At 52.8% G+C, this 22,730-nt stretch overlaps 1 protein-coding gene across 8 annotated transcripts in view; it reads right to left on the reverse strand.

Annotated features, from left to right (window-relative positions):
• The window catches only part of KALRN (kalirin RhoGEF kinase), a 424,214-nt gene that overhangs the window by 137,813 nt on the left and 263,671 nt on the right, over window positions 1-22,730 (reverse strand). For all 8 annotated transcript variants that reach the window (XM_069732606.1, XM_069732607.1, XM_069732608.1 and 5 more), the window contains 2 exons: window positions 5,134-5,402; window positions 428-529 (listed from right to left, as the gene is read on the reverse strand). In XM_069732606.1, coding sequence (XP_069588707.1) covers window positions 428-529; window positions 5,134-5,402 — 371 coding nt within the window. The remainder of the gene's footprint in view (window positions 1-427; window positions 530-5,133; window positions 5,403-22,730) is intronic.

The raw sequence follows: 22,730 nt of genomic DNA on the forward strand, positions 1-22,730 counted from the left end.
CAGCCCCTCTTATAACGCTCCAGTACTGATATAACCTCCAGACATTACACCATATGTATATCTGGCAGAATAGTGAGCGCAGCTCTGGAGGTGGCTGGAGAATAAGACATGATGTAACAGTAGAATAGCGACTGCAGCTCTGGAGGTGACTGGAGGATAACACAATGTAACAGTAAACTAGTGAATGCAGCTCTGGAGGTGACTGGAGTATAAGACATGATGTAACAACAATAGTGAGTGCAGCTCTGGAGGTGACTGGTGGATTAGACATGATGTAATAGCAGAATAGTGAGTGCAGCTCTGGAGGTGACTGGAGGAGTAGATGAGTGAAGCAGGGGATGGATTCGCAGTGCAGCACATCGGCCCCTCGTTACTTCGCAGACATGTTCGGACGCGCCCTCGCCTCCCAGCACAGGAGTTTTGGTACCTTGTCATCAGGCACTGGTTCATTATCGAAGATCTTCATTGGTGGAGGGAGCGGAGTGTGGGAATCGTCGTCGGCCTCCTCGTCCCATCCTCTCTTACTCTTCTGGAAAACAGAAAAATACATTGACACAGAGCGGAGGCCGCGTACTACGGGGACTAAAGAGGCCGCCATCAGCTGGAGCCTCCATCTCCTACTGAAGGGCATCAGCAACGAAACTGCATTATAAAGCTGCAGTCCCCGAGCTACAGAGCGCTCCGGATCTAGGGTGGAGTCCCCTTTAATCAGATCTCATGGGCTGAGGTCCGACAACCTCATACAACCACATTGTGCAGGACTCCGACAACCTCATATAACCACATTGTGCAGGACTCCGACAACCTCATATAACCACATTGTGCAGGACTCCGACAACCTCATATAACCACATTGTGCAGGACTCCGACAACCTCATACAACCACATTGTGCAGGACTCGGACAACCTCATATAACCACATTGTGCAGGACTCCGACAACCTCATATACCCACATTGTGCAGGACTCCGACAACCTCATACAACCACATTGTGCAGGACTCCGACAACCTCATATAACCACATTGTGCAGGACTCCGACAACCTCATACAACCACATTGTGCAGGACTCGGACAACCTCATATAACCACATTGTGCAGGACTCCGACAACCTCATACAACCACATTGTGCAGGACTCCGACAACCTCATATAACCACATTGTGCAGGACTCCGACAACCTCATACAACCACATTGTGCAGGACTCGGACAACCTCATATAACCACATTGTGCAGGACTCCGACAACCTCATACAACCACATTGTGCAGGACTCCGACAACCTCATATAACCACATTGTGCAGGACTCCGACAACCTCATATAACCACATTGTGCAGGACTCCGACAACCTCATACAACCACATTGTGCAGGACTCGGACAACCTCATATAACCACATTGTGCAGGACTCCGACAACCTCATACAACCACATTGTGCAGGACTCCGACAACCTCATATAACCACATTGTGCAGGACTCCGACAACCTCATATAACCACATTGTGCAGGACTCCGACAACCTCATACAACCACATTGTGCAGGACTCCGACAACCTCATACAACCACATTGTGCAGGACACCGACAACCTCATATAACCACATTATGCAGGACTCCGACAACCTCATATAACCACATTGTGCAGGGCTCCGACAACCTTATATAACCACATTGTGCAGGACTCCGACAACCTCATACAACCACATTGTGCAGGGCTCCGACAACCTCATACAACCACATTGTGCAGGACTCCGACAACCTCATACAACCACATTATGCAGGACTCCGACAACCTCATATAACCACATTGTGCAGGGCTCCGACAACCTTATATAACCACATTGTGCAGGACTCCGACAACCTCATACAACCACATTGTGCAGGGCTCCGACAACCTCATACAACCACATTGTGCAGGACTCCGACAACCTCATATACCCACATTGTGCAGGACTCCGACAACCTCATATAACCACATTGTGCAGGACTCCGACAACCTCATATAACCACATTGTGCAGGACTCCGACAACCTCATACAACCACATTGTGCAGGACTCCGACAACCTCATATACCCACATTGTGCAGGACTCCGACAACCTCATATAACCACATTGTGCAGGACTCCGACAACCTCATATAACCACATTGTGCAGGGCTCCGACAATCTCATACAACCACATTGTGCAGGACTCCGACAACCTCATACAACCACATTGTGCAGGGCTCCGACAACCTCATACAACCACATTGTGCAGGGCTCCGACAACCTCATACAACCACATTGTGCAGGGCTCCGACAACCTCATACAACCACATTGTGCAGGACTCCGACAACCTCATATAACCACATTGTGCAGGGCTCCGACAACCTCATACAACCACATTGTGCAGGGCTCCGACAACCTCATATAACCACATTGTGCAGGGCTCCGACAACCTCATACAACCACATTGTGCAGGACTCCGACAACCTCATATAACCACACAGGGTGGATTTGATTTAAATCTAACTGATTTAAATCACGATTTACATCACTAGTCAGTAAGTAACTGAATTTGACTCAGCAGAGGTCCCAGCCTCTTCTTCACGGCAAAAATGTTACAACATGAACAGAGTTGAGAAAAAGACCTTAATCCTATTGTTCTACATACCTATGAATACAGAATCAACCCCTTCAGTGCCAAGTCCAAGACGTTAGAGAATATGTTTCTGATTGTTTGGAGTGGAATAGATCTGCACAACACAAGAAGAATGTGAATCTAAGTGTGAGGAGGAGGAAGGGCAAGCAGACAAGAAAATGAAAGTGAAACTTTGAGCACAATACTGCAGCATAGCCACAGACAGACAAGTCTGGATCTGTGTGTGTACGATCTGAGGTTTATTACATTCTTTCCTTATAATGGCAGCAGGCCGTAAAAGAGACCCAGTTTGGGAATATTTTAATGAAGCTCCTTCGCCTATCGGTAAGGCAGGCATGCGTGCAAAATGCAACAAAGAGATGCAAGGCCTGGTGGCACGAATGAGGCAACATCATGAGAAGTGCGGTGATGAAGATGACTCATCTTCATCACCGCACTTCTCATGATCCATGCCACTCATCTTCATCACTGCACTTCTCATGATGTTGCCTCATTCGCGCCACCAGGCCTTGCATCTCTTTGTTGCATCGTTTGCATTTTGCACGCATGCCTGCCTTACCGATAGGCGAAGGAGCTTCATTAAAATATTCCCAAACTGGGTCTCTTTTACGGCCTGCTGCCATTATAAGGAAAGAATGTAATAAACCTCAGATCGTACACACAAACAGATCCAGACTTGTCTGTCTGTGGCTATGCTGCAGTATTGTGCTCAAAGTTTCACTTTCATTTTCTTGTCTGCTTGCCCTTCCTCCTCCTCACACTTAGATTCACATTCTTCTTGTGTTGTGCAGATCTATTCCACTCCAAACAATCAGAAACATATTGTCTAACTTCTTGGACTTGGCACTGAAGGGGTTGATTCTGTATTCATAGGTTTGTAGAACAATAGGATTAAGGTCTTTTTCTCAACTCTGTTCATGTTGTAACATTTTTGCCGTGAAGAAGAGGCTGGGACCTCTGCGGAGTCAAATTCGGTTTTGAGAACTGCGTAAGTAAAGCGAGCGTCTGTGATAATATAGGAGAGAAACTGCCCACTAATCCTACAGAAACCTCTGGAAGAGCATGGCATTGTGAATGTTACACATATACAGCCTTTATTCTACTGAGTTAAACAACTCAGCTTTATCTCATGATGGAAGAACCTTTGGATGGTAAAATATTTTCCTCAAAAAGCAGTTTATTGAAAAAAATCCGATTTAAATAAAAAAAATCCGATTTAAATAAAAAAAATCCGATTTTTTTGATTTTTAAAAAAAAAAAACCTCATATAACCACATTGTGCAGGACTCCGACAACCTCATATACCCACATTGTGCAGGACACCGACAACCTCATATAACCACATTGTGCAGGACTCCGACAACCTCATATAACCACATTGTACAGGACTCCGACAACCTCATATACCCACATTGTGCAGGACTCCGACAACCTCATACAACCACATTGTGCAGGACTCCGACAACCTCATATAACCACATTGTGCAGGACTCCGACAACCTCATATACCCACATTGTGCAGGACTCCGACAACCTCATACAACCACATTGTGCAGGACACCGACAACCTCATACAACCACATTGTGCAGGACACCGACAACCTCATATAACCACATTGTGCAGTACTCCGACAACCTCATACAACCACATTGTGCAGGACACCGACAACCTCATATAACCACAATGTGCAGGACTCCGACAACCTCATACAACCACATTGTGCAGGACACCGACAACCTCATATAACCACATTGTGCAGGACACCGACAACCTCATATAACCACATTGTGCAGGACTCCGACAACCTCATATAACCACAATGTGCTGAGGTCTGACAACCTGATGGATTTTAGGGCAGAGAATGGTTGTCACATCTTAGTGGATGTTGAAGGCGGGGAATGGAATGTTTGGAGGGCTCAGGGATGCTAATATCTGGGCTCATTCCCCTCTGGGAGGCCGATCACGGCTCGCGCCCCTCTCTGGGAGGCCGATCACGGCTCGTGCCCCTCTCTGGGAGGCCGATCACGGCTCGCTCCCCTCTCTGGGAGGCCGATCACGGCTCGCGCCTCTCTGGGAGGCCGATCATGGCTCGCGCCCCTCTCTGGGAGGCCGATCACGGCTCGTGCCCCTCTGGGAGGCCGATCACGGCTCGCTCCCCTCTCTGGGAGGCCGATCACGGCTCGCTCCCCCCTCTGGGAGGCCGATCACGGCTCGCGCCTCTCTGGGAGGCCGATCATGGCTCGCGCCCCTCTCTGGGAGGCCGATCACGGCTCGCGCCCCTCTGGGAGGCCGATCACGGCTCGCGCCCCTCTCTGGGAGGCCGATCACGGCTCGCGCCCCTCTGGGAGGCCGATCACGGCTCGCGGGGCCATCTCTGGGAGGCCGATCACGGCTCGCGCTTCTGTGGGAGGACAATCACCGCTCGCGCCCCTCTGGGAGGCCGATCACGGCTCGCGCCCCTCTCTGGGAGGCCGATCACAGCGGTGTCCCACCTCGTCGGCGCTGTCGCCCTGCAGCGTGGTGTCGTCGTTGGCTCGGGGGGAGCCCAGGTTCCCGGCTCGTTTCTTCTGCTTCTTGATGTTGCTCTCGGCTTTGCCACTGTTCAGACGCCGCACCGGACTCGTCAGCCACTTCTTCAGCGTGTTCGTGGAGCGCTTAGGGCCCGGCGAGCTCTGGATTGAATTCAGTGATGTCTGTGGTTGTAAATTGGCCACGGAGTCGGTTTTGCCGCCATTTTCTCCCCCGGTGACAGAAAAAGCTTCTGCAAAAAAAGCCAAAAAAAACCCATGGAGGTCAAGTGAGGGGATGAACGAGAGACGCGCCCCCCGTAAAATACAAGGAATGCTATACTCATTACAGTGCCGAGGCTCCTGACAACTATTATCCAGGTGTCAGACTGCACCTCGAGGTGGAGGGAGCGATGCATCATGGGAGAGCATGATACAGGGGTGACCCCGCCTCTGTGTACACGGCGCCCTGATAAGATGCTCAACGATTGGCGCAGCCCAGGGGGCAAAGAGTGAGGTCACCGCAAATCAACGACCTCCGCAAGCATTAACCCTTCACTAGCCGAGCTCTGGCCTACTGCCTGGTTATTAGGACACGACTCCTCCACGGACCACAGCAAACAGCAGTATACAGGGGGATCCGTGCAGCAGACGGCGGTATACAGGGGGATATGTTTGGCAGACGGCGGTATACAGGGGGATCCGTGCAGCAGATGGGGGTATACAGGGGCATCCGTACAGCAGACGGGGGTATACAGGGGGATATGTTTGGCAGACGGCGGTATACAGGGGGATCCGTGCAGCAGACGGCGGTATACAGAGGGATCCGTGCAGCAGACAGCAGTATACAGGGGGATCCGTGCAGCAGACGGCGGTACACAGGGGGATATGTTTGGCAGACGGCGGTATACAGGGGGATCCGTGCAGAAGTTTATGGTGTGGGTATAGAGGGTACTGGGACAGGTATATTGGGGGAATGACACGTACTGGTGAGCAGTGTATATACCTATAGGCGACATATAGGGGGTATATACGTACCTATAGGACACTCATGTGTGGCTCCTCGTGAAGCCCCATATACATTACACTACACTGGCTGCACCCACTGATATTGACCGGAGAATCCACAGTCTAATATGTATGGCATCATAGAGGAGAAAGGCGCACACCGCTGGGAAAAAAAGAAACTCCCCCCCTTCCATTCTCCATTTCACGTTACACTGTCTCCAACAGTATTTTTTCACTTTTATGTTTTTTTGCGTATGCTTTATTTATGCATTTCCTGTTTGTAGTTTGGTTGCCAATTTTTTTTAAAGGGGACCTGTCACCCCCAAAATCGAAGGTGAGCTAAGCCCACCAGCATCAGGGGCTTATGTCCAGCATTGTGTAATGCATTCTGGAATGCTGTAGATAAAACCCCGATGTATCCTGAAAGATAAGAAAGACAGGTTACATTATACTCACCCAGGGGCGGGCGGTCTGATCCGATGGGTGTTGCGGTCCGGGGCCTCCCATTTTCATACGATGACGTCCTCTTCCTTGCTTCTGTCACGGCTCCGGCGCAGGCGTACTGATCTGTCCTGTTGAGGGCAGAGTAATGTACTGCAGTGCGCATGCGCTCGGCCTCCCTGACCTTTCCCTGCGCACTGCAGTACATTACTCTCCCCTCTACAGGACAGATCAGTACGCCTGCGCCGGAGCCGCGACAGGAAGCAAAGAGAACAACATCATATGAAGATGGGAGGCGCCGGACCGGACCGCCCCTGGGTGAGTATAATCTAACCTTTATTTCTCATCTTTCAGGATATATTGGGGGCTTATCTACAGCGTTACAGAATGCATTACACAATGCTGTATATATACACGGTGGCTCAGTGGTTAGCACAGCAGCCTTGCACCGCTGGAGTCCTGGGTTCTAATCCTACCCAGGACAACATCTGGAAAGAGTTTGTATGTTCTCCCCGTGTTTGCGTGGGTTTCCTCCGGGTTCTCCAGTTTCCTCCCACATTCCAAAGACATACTGATAGGGAATTTAGATTGTGAGCCCCAACGGGGACAGTGATGATAATGTGTGCAAGCTGTAAAGCGCTGCGGAATATGTTAGCGCTATATAAAAATAAAGATTATTATAATTATTATATACCCCTGATGTCGGGGGCTTCGCTCACCTTCCATTTTGGGGGTGACAGGTTCCCTTTAATATGTCTTTTCATTTTGTAACATGTTCTTTCATTTTATTTCATTGTATTGTTCTATGTATGTCATTATATGCAAAATCACCATTTCTCATGGCCTCATTTATTTATATTTTTTAGCGATGTTTGAAAAAGACCCGGACGAGGTCGCAACGTTACTCGCTACTTCATGGATTTTTCGCTCACCAATCCTACATTATTTTGATTGAGGTGTAATTTCTTGGCAGAGAAGCCAAGAAGAGAGGCCGGGAAGAGAGGCCGGGCAGAGAGGCCAAGAAGAGAGGCCAAGAAGAGAGGCCAAGAAGAGAGGCCAAAAAGAGAGGCCGGGCAGAGAGGCCGGGCAGAGAGGCCAAGAAGAGAGGCCGGGCAGAGAGGCCAAGAAGAGAGGCCGGGCAGAGAGGCCAAGAAGGGAGGCCGTGGAAAAGGCGCCGTGGCAGAAAGGCCAGGCAGAGAAGCTGGGCAGAGAGGCCGGGCAGAGAGGCCAAGAAGAGAGGCTGTGCAGAGGCGCCGTGGCAGAAAGGCCATGGAAGAGAGGCTGGGGCAGAGAGGCCGGGGCAACCGCAGACCAAAAGGATTTACTGGGCTTCCGTATATGAATGTAAATTAACAGTCTCCAATCTTCTAGAAAACTCTGGGCTTCAATTCTGCATCAATGTCTAAGATCTCTGCTTGCCCTCAGAGAATGGGAACAATGCAGCCCCATTAGAGCAGTGAACAGGTTAATTGCTACTCTCAGCTGACAAGTGGATACAATGTATCAGTGCAGACCTGCAACCCACACTGATACACTGTAACAGAGCAGCAGAGGGATTTGTGAGAAGCTGGCGCCCACCGTCCGTTAGAAAGCTCTAGGACCCCGACGGTCCCGTCTGCCTCGCCCTCGTTCAAGGCTACTAGGAAACCTGTGTGACTACTAACGAGGCACCGCGGCTCCGCAGCCGGCTCCGCAGGACGGGGAGATGCGTCACAGAGGAGGAAGCATGAGGTGACGGCAGCGGAGATCGCACTGACATTAACAGGGGATTACTGCAACTTTATAGCAGGAAGGAGACATTCATCATCCATTACTGCTCACAGCCACTCACCACAGGCTTAGATACAGCAGCTCAGCGCACTCACCATAGGCTTAGATACAGCAGCTCAGCTCACAGCCACTCACCACAGGCTCAGATACAGCAGCTCAGCTCACAGCGCACTCACCATAGGCTCAGATACAGCAGCTCAGCTCACAGCCACTCACCACAGGCTTAGATACAGCAGCTCAGCTCACAGCGCACTCACCATAGGCTTAGATACAGCAGCTCAGCTCACAGCGCACTCACCACAGGCTCAGATACAGCAGCTCAGCTCACAGATACTCACCATAGGCTTAGATACAGCAGCTCAGCTCACAGCCACTCACCATAGGCTCAGATACAGCAGCTCAGCTCACAGCCACTCACCATAGGCTCAGATACAGCAGCTCAGCTCACAGCCACTCACCATAGGCTCAGATACAGCAGCTCAGCTCACAGCCACTCACCATAGGCTTAGATACATCAGCTCAGCTCACAGCGCACTCACCACAGGCTTAGATACAGCAGCTCAGCGCACTCACCATAGGCTTAGATACAGCAGCTCAGCTCACAGCCACTCACCACAGGCTCAGATACAGCAGCTCAGCTCACAGCGCACTCACCATAGGCTCAGATACAGCAGCTCAGCTCACAGCCACTCACCACAGGCTTAGATACAGCAGCTCAGCTCACAGCGCACTCACCATAGGCTTAGATACAGCAGCTCAGCTCACAGCGCACTCACCACAGGCTCAGATACAGCAGCTCAGCTCACAGATACTCACCATAGGCTTAGATACAGCAGCTCAGCTCACAGCCACTCACCATAGGCTCAGATACAGCAGCTCAGCTCACAGCCACTCACCATAGGCTCAGATACAGCAGCTCAGCTCACAGCCACTCACCATAGGCTCAGATACAGCAGCTCAGCTCACAGCCACTCACCATAGGCTTAGATACATCAGCTCAGCTCACAGCGCACTCACCACAGGCTCAGATACAGCAGCTCAGCTCACAGCCACTCACCACAGGCTCAGATACAGCAGCTCAGCTCACAGCGCACTCACCATAGGCTCAGATACAGCAGCTCAGCTCACAGCCACTCACCACAGGCTTAGATACAGCAGCTCAGCTCACAGCGCACTCACCATAGGCTTAGATACAGCAGCTCAGCTCACAGCGCACTCACCACAGGCTCAGATACAGCAGCTCAGCTCACAGATACTCACCATAGGCTTAGATACAGCAGCTCAGCTCACAGCCACTCACCATAGGCTCAGATACAGCAGCTCAGCTCACAGCCACTCACCATAGGCTCAGATACAGCAGCTCAGCTCACAGCCACTCACCATAGGCTTAGATACATCAGCTCAGCTCACAGCGCACTCACCACAGGCTCAGATACAGCAGCTCAGCTCACAGCCACTCACCATAGGCTCAGATACAGCAGCTCAGCTCACAGCGCACTCACCACAGGCTCAGATACAGCAGCTCAGCTCACAGCGCACTCACCACAGGCTCAGATACAGCAGCTCAGCTCACAGCCACTCACCACAGGCTCAGATACAGCAGCTCAGCTCACAGCCACTCACCACAGGCTCAGATACAGCAGCTCAGCTCACAGCGCACTCACCATAGGCTCAGATACAGCAGCTCACAGCGCACTCACCATAGGCTCAGATACAGCAGCTCAGCTCACAGCGCACTCACCACAGGCTCAGATACAGCAGCTCAGCTCACAGCCACTCATCATAGGCTCAGATACAGCAGCTCAGCTCACAGCCACTCACCATAGGCTCAGATACAGCAGCTCACAGCGCACTCACCATAGGCTCAGATACAGCAGCTCACAGCGCACTCACCATAGGCTCAGATACAGCAGCTCACAGCGCACTCACCATAGGCTCAGATACAGCAGCTCACAGCGCACTCACCACAGGCTCAGATACAGCAGCTCAGCTCACAGCCACTCACCATAGGCTCAGATACAGCAGCTCAGCTCACAGCGCACTCATCAAAGGCTCAGATACAGCAGCTCAGCTCACAGCGCACTCATCATAGGCTTAGATACAGCAGCTCAGCTCACAGCGCACTCACCACAGGCTCAGATACAGCAGCTCAGCTCACAGCCACTCACCACAGGCTTAGATACAGCAGCTCAGCTCACAGCGCACTCACCATAGGCTCAGATACAGCAGCTCAGCTCACAGCGCACTCATCATAGGCTCAGATACAGCAGCTCAGCTCACAGCCACTCACCATAGGCTCAGATACAGCAGCTCAGCTCACAGCCACTCATCATAGGCTCAGATACAGCAGCTCAGCTCACAGCCACTCACCATAGGCTCAGATACAGCAGCTCAGCTCACAGCCACTCATCATAGGCTCAGATACAGCAGCTCAGCTCACAGCCACTCACCATAGGCTCAGATACAGCAGCTCAGCTCACAGCGCACTCATCATAGGCTCAGATACAGCAGCTCAGCTCACAGCCACTCACCATAGGCTTAGATACAGCAGCTCAGCTCACAGCGCACTCACCATAGGCTCAGATACAGCAGCTCAGCTCACAGCGCACTCACCATAGGCTCAGATACAGCAGCTCACAGCGCACTCATCATAGGCTCAGATACAGCAGCTCAGCGCACTCACCACAGGCTTAGATACAGCAGCTCAGCTCACTCACCATAGGCTCAGATACAGCAGCTCAGCTCACAGCGCACTCATGACAGGCTCAGATACAGCAGCTCAGCTCACAGCGCACTCACCATAGGCTCAGATACAGCAGCTCAGCTCACAGCGCACTCATCATAGGCTCAGATACAGCAGCTCAGCTCACAGCGCACTCATCATAGGCTTAGATACAGCAGCTCAGCTCACAGCGCACTCACCACAGGCTTAGATACAGCAGCTCAGCTCACAGCGCACTCACCATAGGCTCAGATACAGCAGCTCAGCTCACAGCCACTCACCATAGGCTCAGATACAGCAGCTCAGCTCACAGCCACTCACCATAGGCTCAGATACAGCAGCTCAGCTCACAGCGCACTCACCATAGGCTTAGATACAGCAGCTCAGCTCACAGCGCACTCACCATAGGCTTAGATACAGCAGCTCAGCTCACAGCGCACTCATCATAGGCTCAGATACAGCAGCTCAGCTCACAGCCACTCACCATAGGCTTAGATACAGCAGCTCAGCTCACAGCGCACTCACCATAGGCTCAGATACAGCAGCTCAGCTCACAGCGCACTCACCATAGGCTCAGATACAGCAGCTCAGCTCACAGCGCACTCATCATAGGCTCAGATACAGCAGCTCAGCTCACAGCCACTCACCATAGGCTTAGATACAGCAGCTCAGCTCACAGCGCACTCACCATAGGCTCAGATACAGCAGCTCAGCTCACAGCGCACTCACCATAGGCTCAGATACAGCAGCTCAGCTCACAGCCACTCACCATAGGCTCAGATACAGCAGCTCAGCTCACAGCCACTCACCATAGGCTCAGATACATCAGCTCAGCTCACAGCCACTCACCATAGGCTTAGATACAGCAGCTCAGCTCACTCACCATAGGCTCAGATACAGCAGCTCAGCTCACAGCGCACTCATGACAGGCTCAGATACAGCAGCTCAGCTCACAGCGCACTCACCATAGGCTCAGATACAGCAGCTCAGCTCACAGCGCACTCACCATAGGCTCAGATACAGCAGCTCAGCTCACAGCGCACTCACCATAGGCTCAGATACAGCAGCTCACAGCGCACTCATCATAGGCTCAGATACAGCAGCTCAGCGCACTCACCACAGGCTTAGATACAGCAGCTCAGCTCACAGCGCACTCATCATAGGCTCAGATACAGCAGCTCAGCTCACAGCGCACTCACCATAGGCTCAGATACAGCAGCTCAGCTCACAGCCACTCACCATAGGCTCAGATACATCAGCTCAGCTCACAGCGCACTCACCATAGGCTTAGATACAGCAGCTCAGCTCACAGCGCACTCACCATAGGCTCAGATACAGCAGCTCAGCTCACAGCGCACTCACCATAGGCTTAGATACAGCAGCTCAGCTCACAGCGCACTCACCATAGGCTCAGATACAGCAGCTCAGCTCACAGCGCACTCACCATAGGCTCAGATACAGCAGCTCAGCTCACAGCGCACTCATCATAGGCTTAGATACAGCAGCTCAGCTCACTCACCATAGGCTCAGATACATCAGCTCAGCTCACAGCGCACTCATCATAGGCTTAGATACAGCAGCTCAGCTCACAGCGCACTCACCATAGGCTCAGATACAGCAGCTCAGCGCGCACTCATCATAGGCTCAGATACAGCAGCTCAGCTCACAGCGCACTCACCATAGGCTCAGATACATCAGCTCAGCTCACAGCGCACTCACCATAGGCTTAGATAAAGCAGCTCAGCTCACAGCGCACTCACCATAGGCTCAGATACAGCAGCTCAGCTCACAGCGCACTCATGACAGGCTCAGATACAGCAGCTCAGCTCACAGCCACTCACCATAGGCTCAGATACAGCAGCTCAGCTCACAGCGCACTCATCATAGGCTCAGATACAGCAGCTCAGCTCACAGCGCACTCACCATAGGCTCAGATAGAGCAGCTCAGCTCACAGCGCACTCATCATAGGCTTAGATACAGCAGCTCAGCTCACAGCGCACTCACCACAGGCTTAGATACAGCAGCTCAGCTCACAGCCACTCACCATAGGCTCAGATACAGCAGCTCAGCTCACAGCGCACTCACCATAGGCTCAGATACAGCAGCTCACAGCGCACTCATCATAGGCTCAGATACAGCAGCTCAGCTCACAGCCACTCACCATAGGCTCAGATACAGCAGCTCAGCTCACAGCGCACTCACCATAGGCTCAGATACAGCAGCTCACAGCGCACTCATCATAGGCTCAGATACAGCAGCTCAGCGCACTCACCACAGGCTTAGATACAGCAGCTCAGCTCACAGCGCACTCACCATAGGCTCAGATACAGCAGCTCAGCGCGCACTCATCATAGGCTCAGATACAGCAGCTCAGCTCACAGCGCACTCACCATAGGCTCAGATACATCAGCTCAGCTCACAGCGCACTCACCATAGGCTTAGATACAGCAGCTCAGCTCACAGCGCACTCACCATAGGCTCAGATACAGCAGCTCAGCTCACAGCGCACTCACCATAGGCTCAGATACAGCAGCTCAGCTCACAGCGCACTCACCATAGGCTTAGATACAGCAGCTCAGCTCACAGCGCACTCACCATAGGCTCAGATACAGCAGCTCAGCTCACAGCGCACTCACCATAGGCTCAGATACATCAGCTCAGCTCACAGCGCACTCATCATAGGCTTAGATACAGCAGCTCAGCTCACTCACCATAGGCTCAGATACAGCAGCTCAGCTCACAGCGCACTCACCATAGGCTTGGATACAGCAGCTCAGCTCACAGCGCACTCACCATAGGCTCAGATACAGCAGCTCAGCTCACAGCGCACTCACCATAGGCTTAGATACAGCAGCTCAGCTCACAGCCACTCACCATAGGCTCAGATACATCAGCTCAGCTCACAGCGCACTCACCATAGGCTTAGATACAGCAGCTCAGCTCACAGCGCACTCACCATAGGCTCAGATACAGCAGCTCAGCTCACAGCGCACTCACCATAGGCTCAGATACAACAGCTCAGCTCACAGCGCACTCACCATAGGCTCAGATACAGCAGCTCAGCTCACAGCCACTCAGGCTTAGATACAGCAGCTCAGCTCACAGCGCACTCACCATAGGCTCAGATACAGCAGCTCACAGCGCACTCATCATAGGCTCAGATACAGCAGCTCAGCGCACTCACCACAGGCTTAGATACAGCAGCTCAGCTCACAGCGCACTCATCATAGGCTCAGATACAGCAGCTCAGCTCACAGCGCACTCACCATAGGCTCAGATACATCAGCTCAGCTCACAGCGCACTCACCATAGGCTTAGATACAGCAGCTCAGCTCACAGCGCACTCACCATAGGCTCAGATACATCAGCTCAGCTCACAGCGCACTCACCATAGGCTTAGATAAAGCAGCTCAGCTCACAGCGCACTCACCATAGGCTCAGATACAGCAGCTCAGCTCACAGCGCACTCATGACAGGCTCAGATACAGCAGCTCAGCTCACAGCCACTCACCATAGGCTCAGATACAGCAGCTCAGCTCACAGCGCACTCATCATAGGCTCAGATACAGCAGCTCAGCTCACAGCGCACTCACCATAGGCTCAGATACAGCAGCTCAGCTCACAGCGCACTCATCATAGGCTTAGATACAGCAGCTCAGCTCACAGCCACTCACCATAGGCTCAGATACAGCAGCTCAGCTCACAGCGCACTCACCATAGGCTCAGATACAGCAGCTCACAGCGCACTCATCATAGGCTCAGATACAGCAGCTCAGCTCACAGCCACTCACCATAGGCTCAGATACAGCAGCTCAGCTCACAGCGCACTCACCATAGGCTCAGATACAGCAGCTCACAGCGCACTCATCATAGGCTCAGATACAGCAGCTCAGCGCACTCACCACAGGCTTAGATACAGCAGCTCAGCTCACAGCGCACTCACCATAGGCTCAGATACAGCAGCTCAGCGCGCACTCATCATAGGCTCAGATACAGCAGCTCAGCTCACAGCGCACTCACCATAGGCTCAGATACATCAGCTCAGCTCACAGCGCACTCACCATAGGCTTAGATACAGCAGCTCAGCTCACAGCGCACTCACCATAGGCTCAGATACAGCAGCTCAGCTCACAGCGCACTCACCATAGGCTTAGATACAGCAGCTCAGCTCACAGCGCACTCACCATAGGCTCAGATACAGCAGCTCAGCTCACAGCGCACTCACCATAGGCTCAGATACAGCAGCTCAGCTCACAGCGCACTCACCATAGGCTTAGATACAGCAGCTCAGCTCACAGCGCACTCACCATAGGCTCAGATACAGCAGCTCAGCTCACAGCGCACTCACCATAGGCTCAGATACATCAGCTCAGCTCACAGCGCACTCATCATAGGCTTAGATACAGCAGCTCAGCTCACTCACCATAGGCTCAGATACAGCAGCTCAGCTCACAGCGCACTCACCATAGGCTTGGATACAGCAGCTCAGCTCACAGCGCACTCACCATAGGCTCAGATACAGCAGCTCAGCTCACAGCGCACTCACCATAGGCTTAGATACAGCAGCTCAGCTCACAGCGCACTCACCATAGGCTCAGATACAGCAGCTCAGCTCACAGCGCACTCACCATAGGCTCAGATACATCAGCTCAGCTCACAGCGCACTCATCATAGGCTTAGATACAGCAGCTCAGCTCACTCACCATAGGCTCAGATACAGCAGCTCAGCTCACAGCGCACTCACCATAGGCTTAGATACAGCAGCTCAGCTCACAGCCACTCACCATAGGCTCAGATACATCAGCTCAGCTCACAGCGCACTCACCATAGGCTTAGATACAGCAGCTCAGCTCACAGCGCACTCACCATAGGCTCAGATACATCAGCTCAGCTCACAGCGCACTCACCATAGGCTTAGATAAAGCAGCTCAGCTCACAGCGCACTCACCATAGGCTCAGATACAGCAGCTCAGCTCACAGCGCACTCATGACAGGCTCAGATACAGCAGCTCAGCTCACAGCCACTCACCATAGGCTCAGATACAGCAGCTCAGCTCACAGCGCACTCATCATAGGCTCAGATACAGCAGCTCAGCTCACAGCGCACTCACCATAGGCTCAGATACAGCAGCTCAGCTCACAGCGCACTCACCATAGGCTCAGATACAGCAGCTCAGCTCACAGCGCACTCACCATAGGCTCAGATACAGCAGCTCAGCTCACAGCCACTCACCATAGGCTCAGATACAGCAGCTCAGCTCACAGCGCACTCATCATAGGCTCAGATACAGCAGCTCAGCTCACAGCCACTCACCATAGGCTCAGATACAGCAGCTCAGCTCACAGCGCACTCACCATAGGCTCAGATACAGCAGCTCACAGCGCACTCATCATAGGCTCAGATACAGCAGCTCAGCGCACTCACCACAGGCTTAGATACAGCAGCTCAGCTCACAGCGCACTCACCATAGGCTCAGATACAGCAGCTCAGCGCGCACTCATCATAGGCTCAGATACAGCAGCTCAGCTCACAGCGCACTCACCATAGGCTTAGATACAGCAGCTCAGCTCACAGCGCACTCACCATAGGCTCAGATACAGCAGCTCAGCTCACAGCGCACTCACCATAGGCTTAGATACAGCAGCTCAGCTCACAGCGCACTCACCATAGGCTCAGATACAGCAGCTCAGCTCACAGCGCACTCACCATAGGCTCAGATACAGCAGCTCAGCTCACAGCGCACTCACCATAGGCTTAGATACAGCAGCTCAGCTCACTCACCATAGGCTCAGATACAGCAGCTCAGCTCACAGCGCACTCACCATAGGCTCAGATACATCAGCTCAGCTCACAGCGCACTCATCATAGGCTTAGATACAGCAGCTCAGCTCACTCACCATAGGCTCAGATACAGCAGCTCAGCTCACAGCGCACTCACCATAGGCTTGGATACAGCAGCTCAGCTCACAGCGCACTCACCATAGGCTCAGATACAGCAGCTCAGCTCACAGCGCACTCACCATAGGCTTAGATACAGCAGCTCAGCTCACAGCCACTCACCATAGGCTCAGATACATCAGCTCAGCTCACAGCGCACTCACCATAGGCTTAGATGCAGCAGCTCAGCTCACAGCGCACTCACCATAGGCTCAGATACAGCAGCTCAGCTCACAGCGCACTCACCATAGGCTCAGATACAACAGCTCAGCTCACAGCGCACTCACCATAGGCTCAGATACAGCAGCTCAGCTCACAGCGCACTCATCATAGGCTTAGATACAGCAGCTCAGCTCACAGCGCACTCATCATAGGCTCAGATACAGCAGCTCAGCTCACAGCCACTCACCATAGGCTTAGATACAGCAGCTCAGCTCACAGCCACTCACCATAGGCTTAGATACAGCAGCTCAGCTCACAGCGCACTCATCATAGGCTTAGATACAGCAGCTCAGCTCACAGCCACTCACCATAGGCTCAGATACAGCAGCTCAGCTCACAGCGCACTCATCATAGGCTCAGATACAACAGCTCAGCTCACAGCGCACTCATCATAGGCTCAGATACAGCAGCTCAGCTCACAGCCACTCACCATAGGCTCAGATACAGCAGCTCAGCTCACAGCGCACTCATCATAGGCTTAGATACAGCAGCTCAGCTCACAGCCACTCACCATAGGCTCAGATACAGCAGCTCAGCTCACAGCGCACTCACCACAGGCTTAGATACAGCAGCTCAGCTCACAGCGCACTCACCATAGGCTCAGATACAGCAGCTCAGCTCACAGCGCACTCACCATAGGCTCAGATACAGCAGCTCAGCTCACAGCGCACTCACCATAGGCTTAGATACAGCAGCTCAGCTCACAGCGCACTCACCATAGGCTCAGATACAGCAGCTCAGCGCACTCACCATAGGCTTAGATACAGCAGCTCAGCGCACTCACCATAGGCTTAGATACAGCAGCTCAGCACACTCACCATAGGCTCAGATACAGCAGCTCAGCGCACTCACCATAGGCTTAGATACAGCAGCTCAGCTCACAGCGCACTCACCATAGGCTCAGATACAGCAGCTCACAGCGCACTCACCATAGGCTCAGATACAGCAGCTCACAGCGCACTCACCATAGGCTTAGATACAGCAGCTCAGCTCACAGCGCACTCACCACAGGCTTAGATACAGCAGCTCAGCTCACAGCCACTCATCAAAGGCTCAGATACAGCAGCTCAGCTCACAGCGCACTCATCATAGGCTTAGATACAGCAGCTCAGCTCACAGCGCACTCACCACAGGCTTAGATACAGCAGCTCAGCTCACAGCGCACTCATCATAGGCTTAGATACAGCAGCTCAGCTCACAGCGCACTCACCACAGGCTCAGATACAGCAGCTCAGCTCACAGCGCACTCACCATAGGCTCAGATACAGCAGCTCAGCTCACAGCGCACTCATCATAGGCTCAGATACAGCAGCTCAGCTCACAGCCACTCACCATAGGCTTAGATACAGCAGCTCAGCTCACAGCGCACTCACCATAGGCTCAGATACAGCAGCTCAGCTCACAGCGCACTCACCATAGGCTCAGATACAGCAGCTCAGCTCACAGCCACTCACCATAGGCTCAGATACAGCAGCTCAGCTCACAGCCACTCATCATAGGCTCAGATACAGCAGCTCAGCTCACAGCGCACTCATCATAGGCTTAGATACAGCAGCTCAGCTCACAGCGCACTCACCATAGGCTCAGATACAGCAGCTCAGCTCACAGCGCACTCATCACAGGCTCAGATACAGCAGCTCAGCTCACAGCCACTCACCATAGGCTCAGATACAGCAGCTCAGCTCACAGCGCACTCATCATAGGCTCAGATACAGCAGCTCAGCTCACAGCGCACTCATCATAGGCTCAGATACAGCAGCTCAGCTCACAGCGCACTCACCATAGGCTCAGATACAGCAGCTCAGCTCACAGCGCACTCACCACAGGCTTAGATACAGCAGCTCAGCTCACTCACCATAGGCTCAGATACAGCAGCTCAGCTCACAGCCACTCACCATAGGCTCAGATACAGCAGCTCAGCTCACAGCGCACTCACCATAGGCTCAGATACAGCAGCTCAGCTCACAGCCACTCACCATAGGCTCAGATACAGCAGCTCAGCTCACAGCGCACTCATCATAGGCTCAGATACAGCAGCTCAGCGCACTCACCACAGGCTTAGATACAGCAGCTCAGCGCGCACTCATCATAGGCTCAGATACAGCAGCTCAGCTCACAGCGCACTCACCATAGGCTCAGATACATCAGCTCAGCTCACAGCGCACTCACCATAGGCTTAGATACAGCAGCTCAGCTCACAGCGCACTCACCATAGGCTCAGATACAGCAGCTCAGCTCACAGCGCACTCACCATAGGCTTAGATACAGCAGCTCAGCTCACAGCGCACTCACCATAGGCTCAGATACAGCAGCTCAGCTCACAGCGCACTCATCATAGGCTCAGATACAGCAGCTCAGCGCACTCACCACAGGCTTAGATACAGCAGCTCAGCTCACAGCGCACTCACCATAGGCTCAGATACAGCAGCTCAGCTCACAGCGCACTCACCATAGGCTCAGATACAGCAGCTCAGCTCACAGCGCACTCACCATAGGCTTAGATACAGCAGCTCAGCTCACAGCGCACTCACCATAGGCTCAGATACAGCAGCTCAGCGCACTCACCATAGGCTTAGATACAGCAGCTCAGCGCACTCACCATAGGCTTAGATACAGCAGCTCAGCACACTCACCATAGGCTTAGATACAGCAGCTCAGCTCACAGCGCACTCACCATAGGCTCAGATACAGCAGCTCAGCTCACAGCGCACTCACCATAGGCTCAGATACAGCAGCTCACAGCCACTCACCATATGCTCAGATACAGCAGCTCAGCTCACAGCGCACTCACCACAGGCTTAGATACAGCAGCTGAGCGCACTCATCATAGGCTCAGATACAGCAGCTCAGCTCCCTCATCATAGGCTTAGATACAGCAGCTCAGCTCCCTCATCATAGGCTTAGATACAGCAGCTCAGCTCACTCATCATAGGCTTAGATACAGCAGCTCAGCGCACTCATCATAGGCTCAGATACAGCAGCTCAGCTCACAGCCACTCACCATAGGCTCAGATACAGCAGCTGAGCGCACTCATCATAGGCTCAGATACAGCAGCTCAGCGCACTCACCATAGGCTTAGATACAGCAGCTCAGCGCACTCACCATAGGCTTAGATACAGCAGCTCAGCGCACTCACCATAGGCTTAGATACAGCAGCTCAGCGCACTCACCATAGGCTCAGATACAGCAGCTCAGCTCACAGCCACTCACCATAGGCTCAGATACAGCAGCTCAGCTCACAGCGCACTCACCACAGGCTTAGATACAGCAGCTCAGCGCACTCACCATAGGCTTAGATACAGCAGCTCAGCGCACTCACCATAGGCTTAGATACAGCAGCTCAGCGCACTCACCATAGGCTTAGATACAGCAGCTCAGCGCACTCACCATAGGCTCAGATACAGCAGCTCAGCGCACTCATCATAGGCTCAGATACAGCAGCTCAGCTCACAGCGCACTCACCATGGGCTTAGATGCAGCAGCTCAGCGCACTCACCATAGGCTCAGATACAGCAGCTCAGCTCACTCACCATAGGCTTAGATACAGCAGCTCAGCACACTCACCATAGGCTCAGATACAGCAGCTCAGCGCACTCACCATAGGCTCAGATACAGCAGCTCAGCTCACAGCGCACTCACCATAGGCTTAGATACAGCAGCTCAGCGCACTCACCATAGGCTTAGATACAGCAGCTCAGCGCACTCACCATAGGCTTAGATACAGCAGCTCAGCTCACAGCCACTCACCATAGGCTTAGATACAGCAGCTCAGCGCACTCACCATAGGCTTAGATACAGCAGCTCAGCGCCCTCACCATAGGCTTAGATACAGCAGCTCAGCACACTCACCATAGGCTCAGATACAGCAGCTCAGCGCACTCACCATAGGCTCAGATACAGCAGCTCAGCTCACAGCGCACTCACCATAGGCTCAGATACAGCAGCTCAGCACACTCACCATAGGCTCAGATACAGCAGCTCAGCGCACTCACCATAGGCTCAGATACAGCAGCTCAGCGCACTCACCATAGGCTTAGATACAGCAGCTCAGCGCACTCACCATAGGCTCAGATACAGCAGCTCAGCGCACTCACCATAGGCTTAGATACAGCAGCTCAGCGCACTCACCATAGGCTTAGATACAGCAGCTCAGCGCAATCATCATAGGCTCAGATACAGCAGCTCAGCGCACTCACCATAGGCTTAGATACAGCAGCTCAGCGCACTCACCATAGGCTCAGATACAGCAGCTCAGCTCACAGCGCACTCACCATAGGCTCAGATACAGCAGCTCAGCACACTCACCATAGGCTCAGATACAGCAGCTCAGCGCACTCACCATAGGCTCAGATACAGCAGCTCAGCGCACTCACCATAGGCTTAGATACAGCAGCTCAGCGCACTCGCCATAGGCTCAGATACAGCAGCTCAGCGCACTCACCATAGGCTTAGATACAGCAGCTCAGCGCACTCACCATAGGCTTAGATACAGCAGCTCAGCGCAATCATCATAGGCTCAGATACAGCAGCTCAGCGCACTCACCATAGGCTTAGATACAGCAGCTCAGCTCACAGCCACTCACCATAGGCTTAGATACAGCAGCTCAGCGCACTCACCATAGGCTTAGATACAGCAGCTCAGCGCCCTCACCATAGGCTTAGATACAGCAGCTCAGCACACTCACCATAGGCTCAGATACAGCAGCTCAGCGCACTCACCATAGGCTCAGATACAGCAGCTCAGCTCACAGCGCACTCACCATAGGCTCAGATACAGCAGCTCAGCACACTCACCATAGGCTCAGAAAAAGCAGCTCAGCTCACAGCGCACTCACCATAGGCTCAGATACAGCAGCTCAGCACACTCACCATAGGCTTAGATACAGCAGCTCAGCGCACTCACCATAGGCTTAGATACAGCAGCTCAGCGCAATCATCATAGGCTCAGATACAGCAGCTCAGCGCACTCACCATAGGCTTAGATACAGCAGCTCAGCTCCCTCACCATAGGCTCAGATACAGCAGCTCAGCTCACTCAACATAGGCTTAGATACAGCAGCTCAGCGCACTCACCATAGGCTTAGATACAGCAGCTCAGCGCAATCATCATAGGCTCAGATACAGCAGCTCAGCGCACTCACCATAGGCTCAGATACAGCAGCTCAGCGCACTCACCATAGGCTTAGATACAGCAGCTCAGCTCACTCACCATAGGCTTAGATACAGCAGCTCAGCGCACTCACCATAGGCTTAGATACAGCAGCTCAGCGCAATCATCATAGGCTCAGATACAGCAGCTCAGCTCACAGCGCACTCACCATAGGCTTAGATACAGCAGCTCAGCTCACTCACCATAGGCTCAGATACAGCAACTCTGCTCACAGCGCACTCACCATAGGCTTAGATACAGCAGCTCAGCTCACTAACCATAGGCTTAGATACAGCAGCTCAGTGCACTCACCATAGGCTCAGATACAGC

Source organism: Ranitomeya imitator, chromosome 7 (genome assembly GCF_032444005.1).
Source record: "Ranitomeya imitator isolate aRanImi1 chromosome 7, aRanImi1.pri, whole genome shotgun sequence".
In the NCBI taxonomy this organism is placed as follows: domain Eukaryota; kingdom Metazoa; phylum Chordata; class Amphibia; order Anura; family Dendrobatidae; genus Ranitomeya; species Ranitomeya imitator.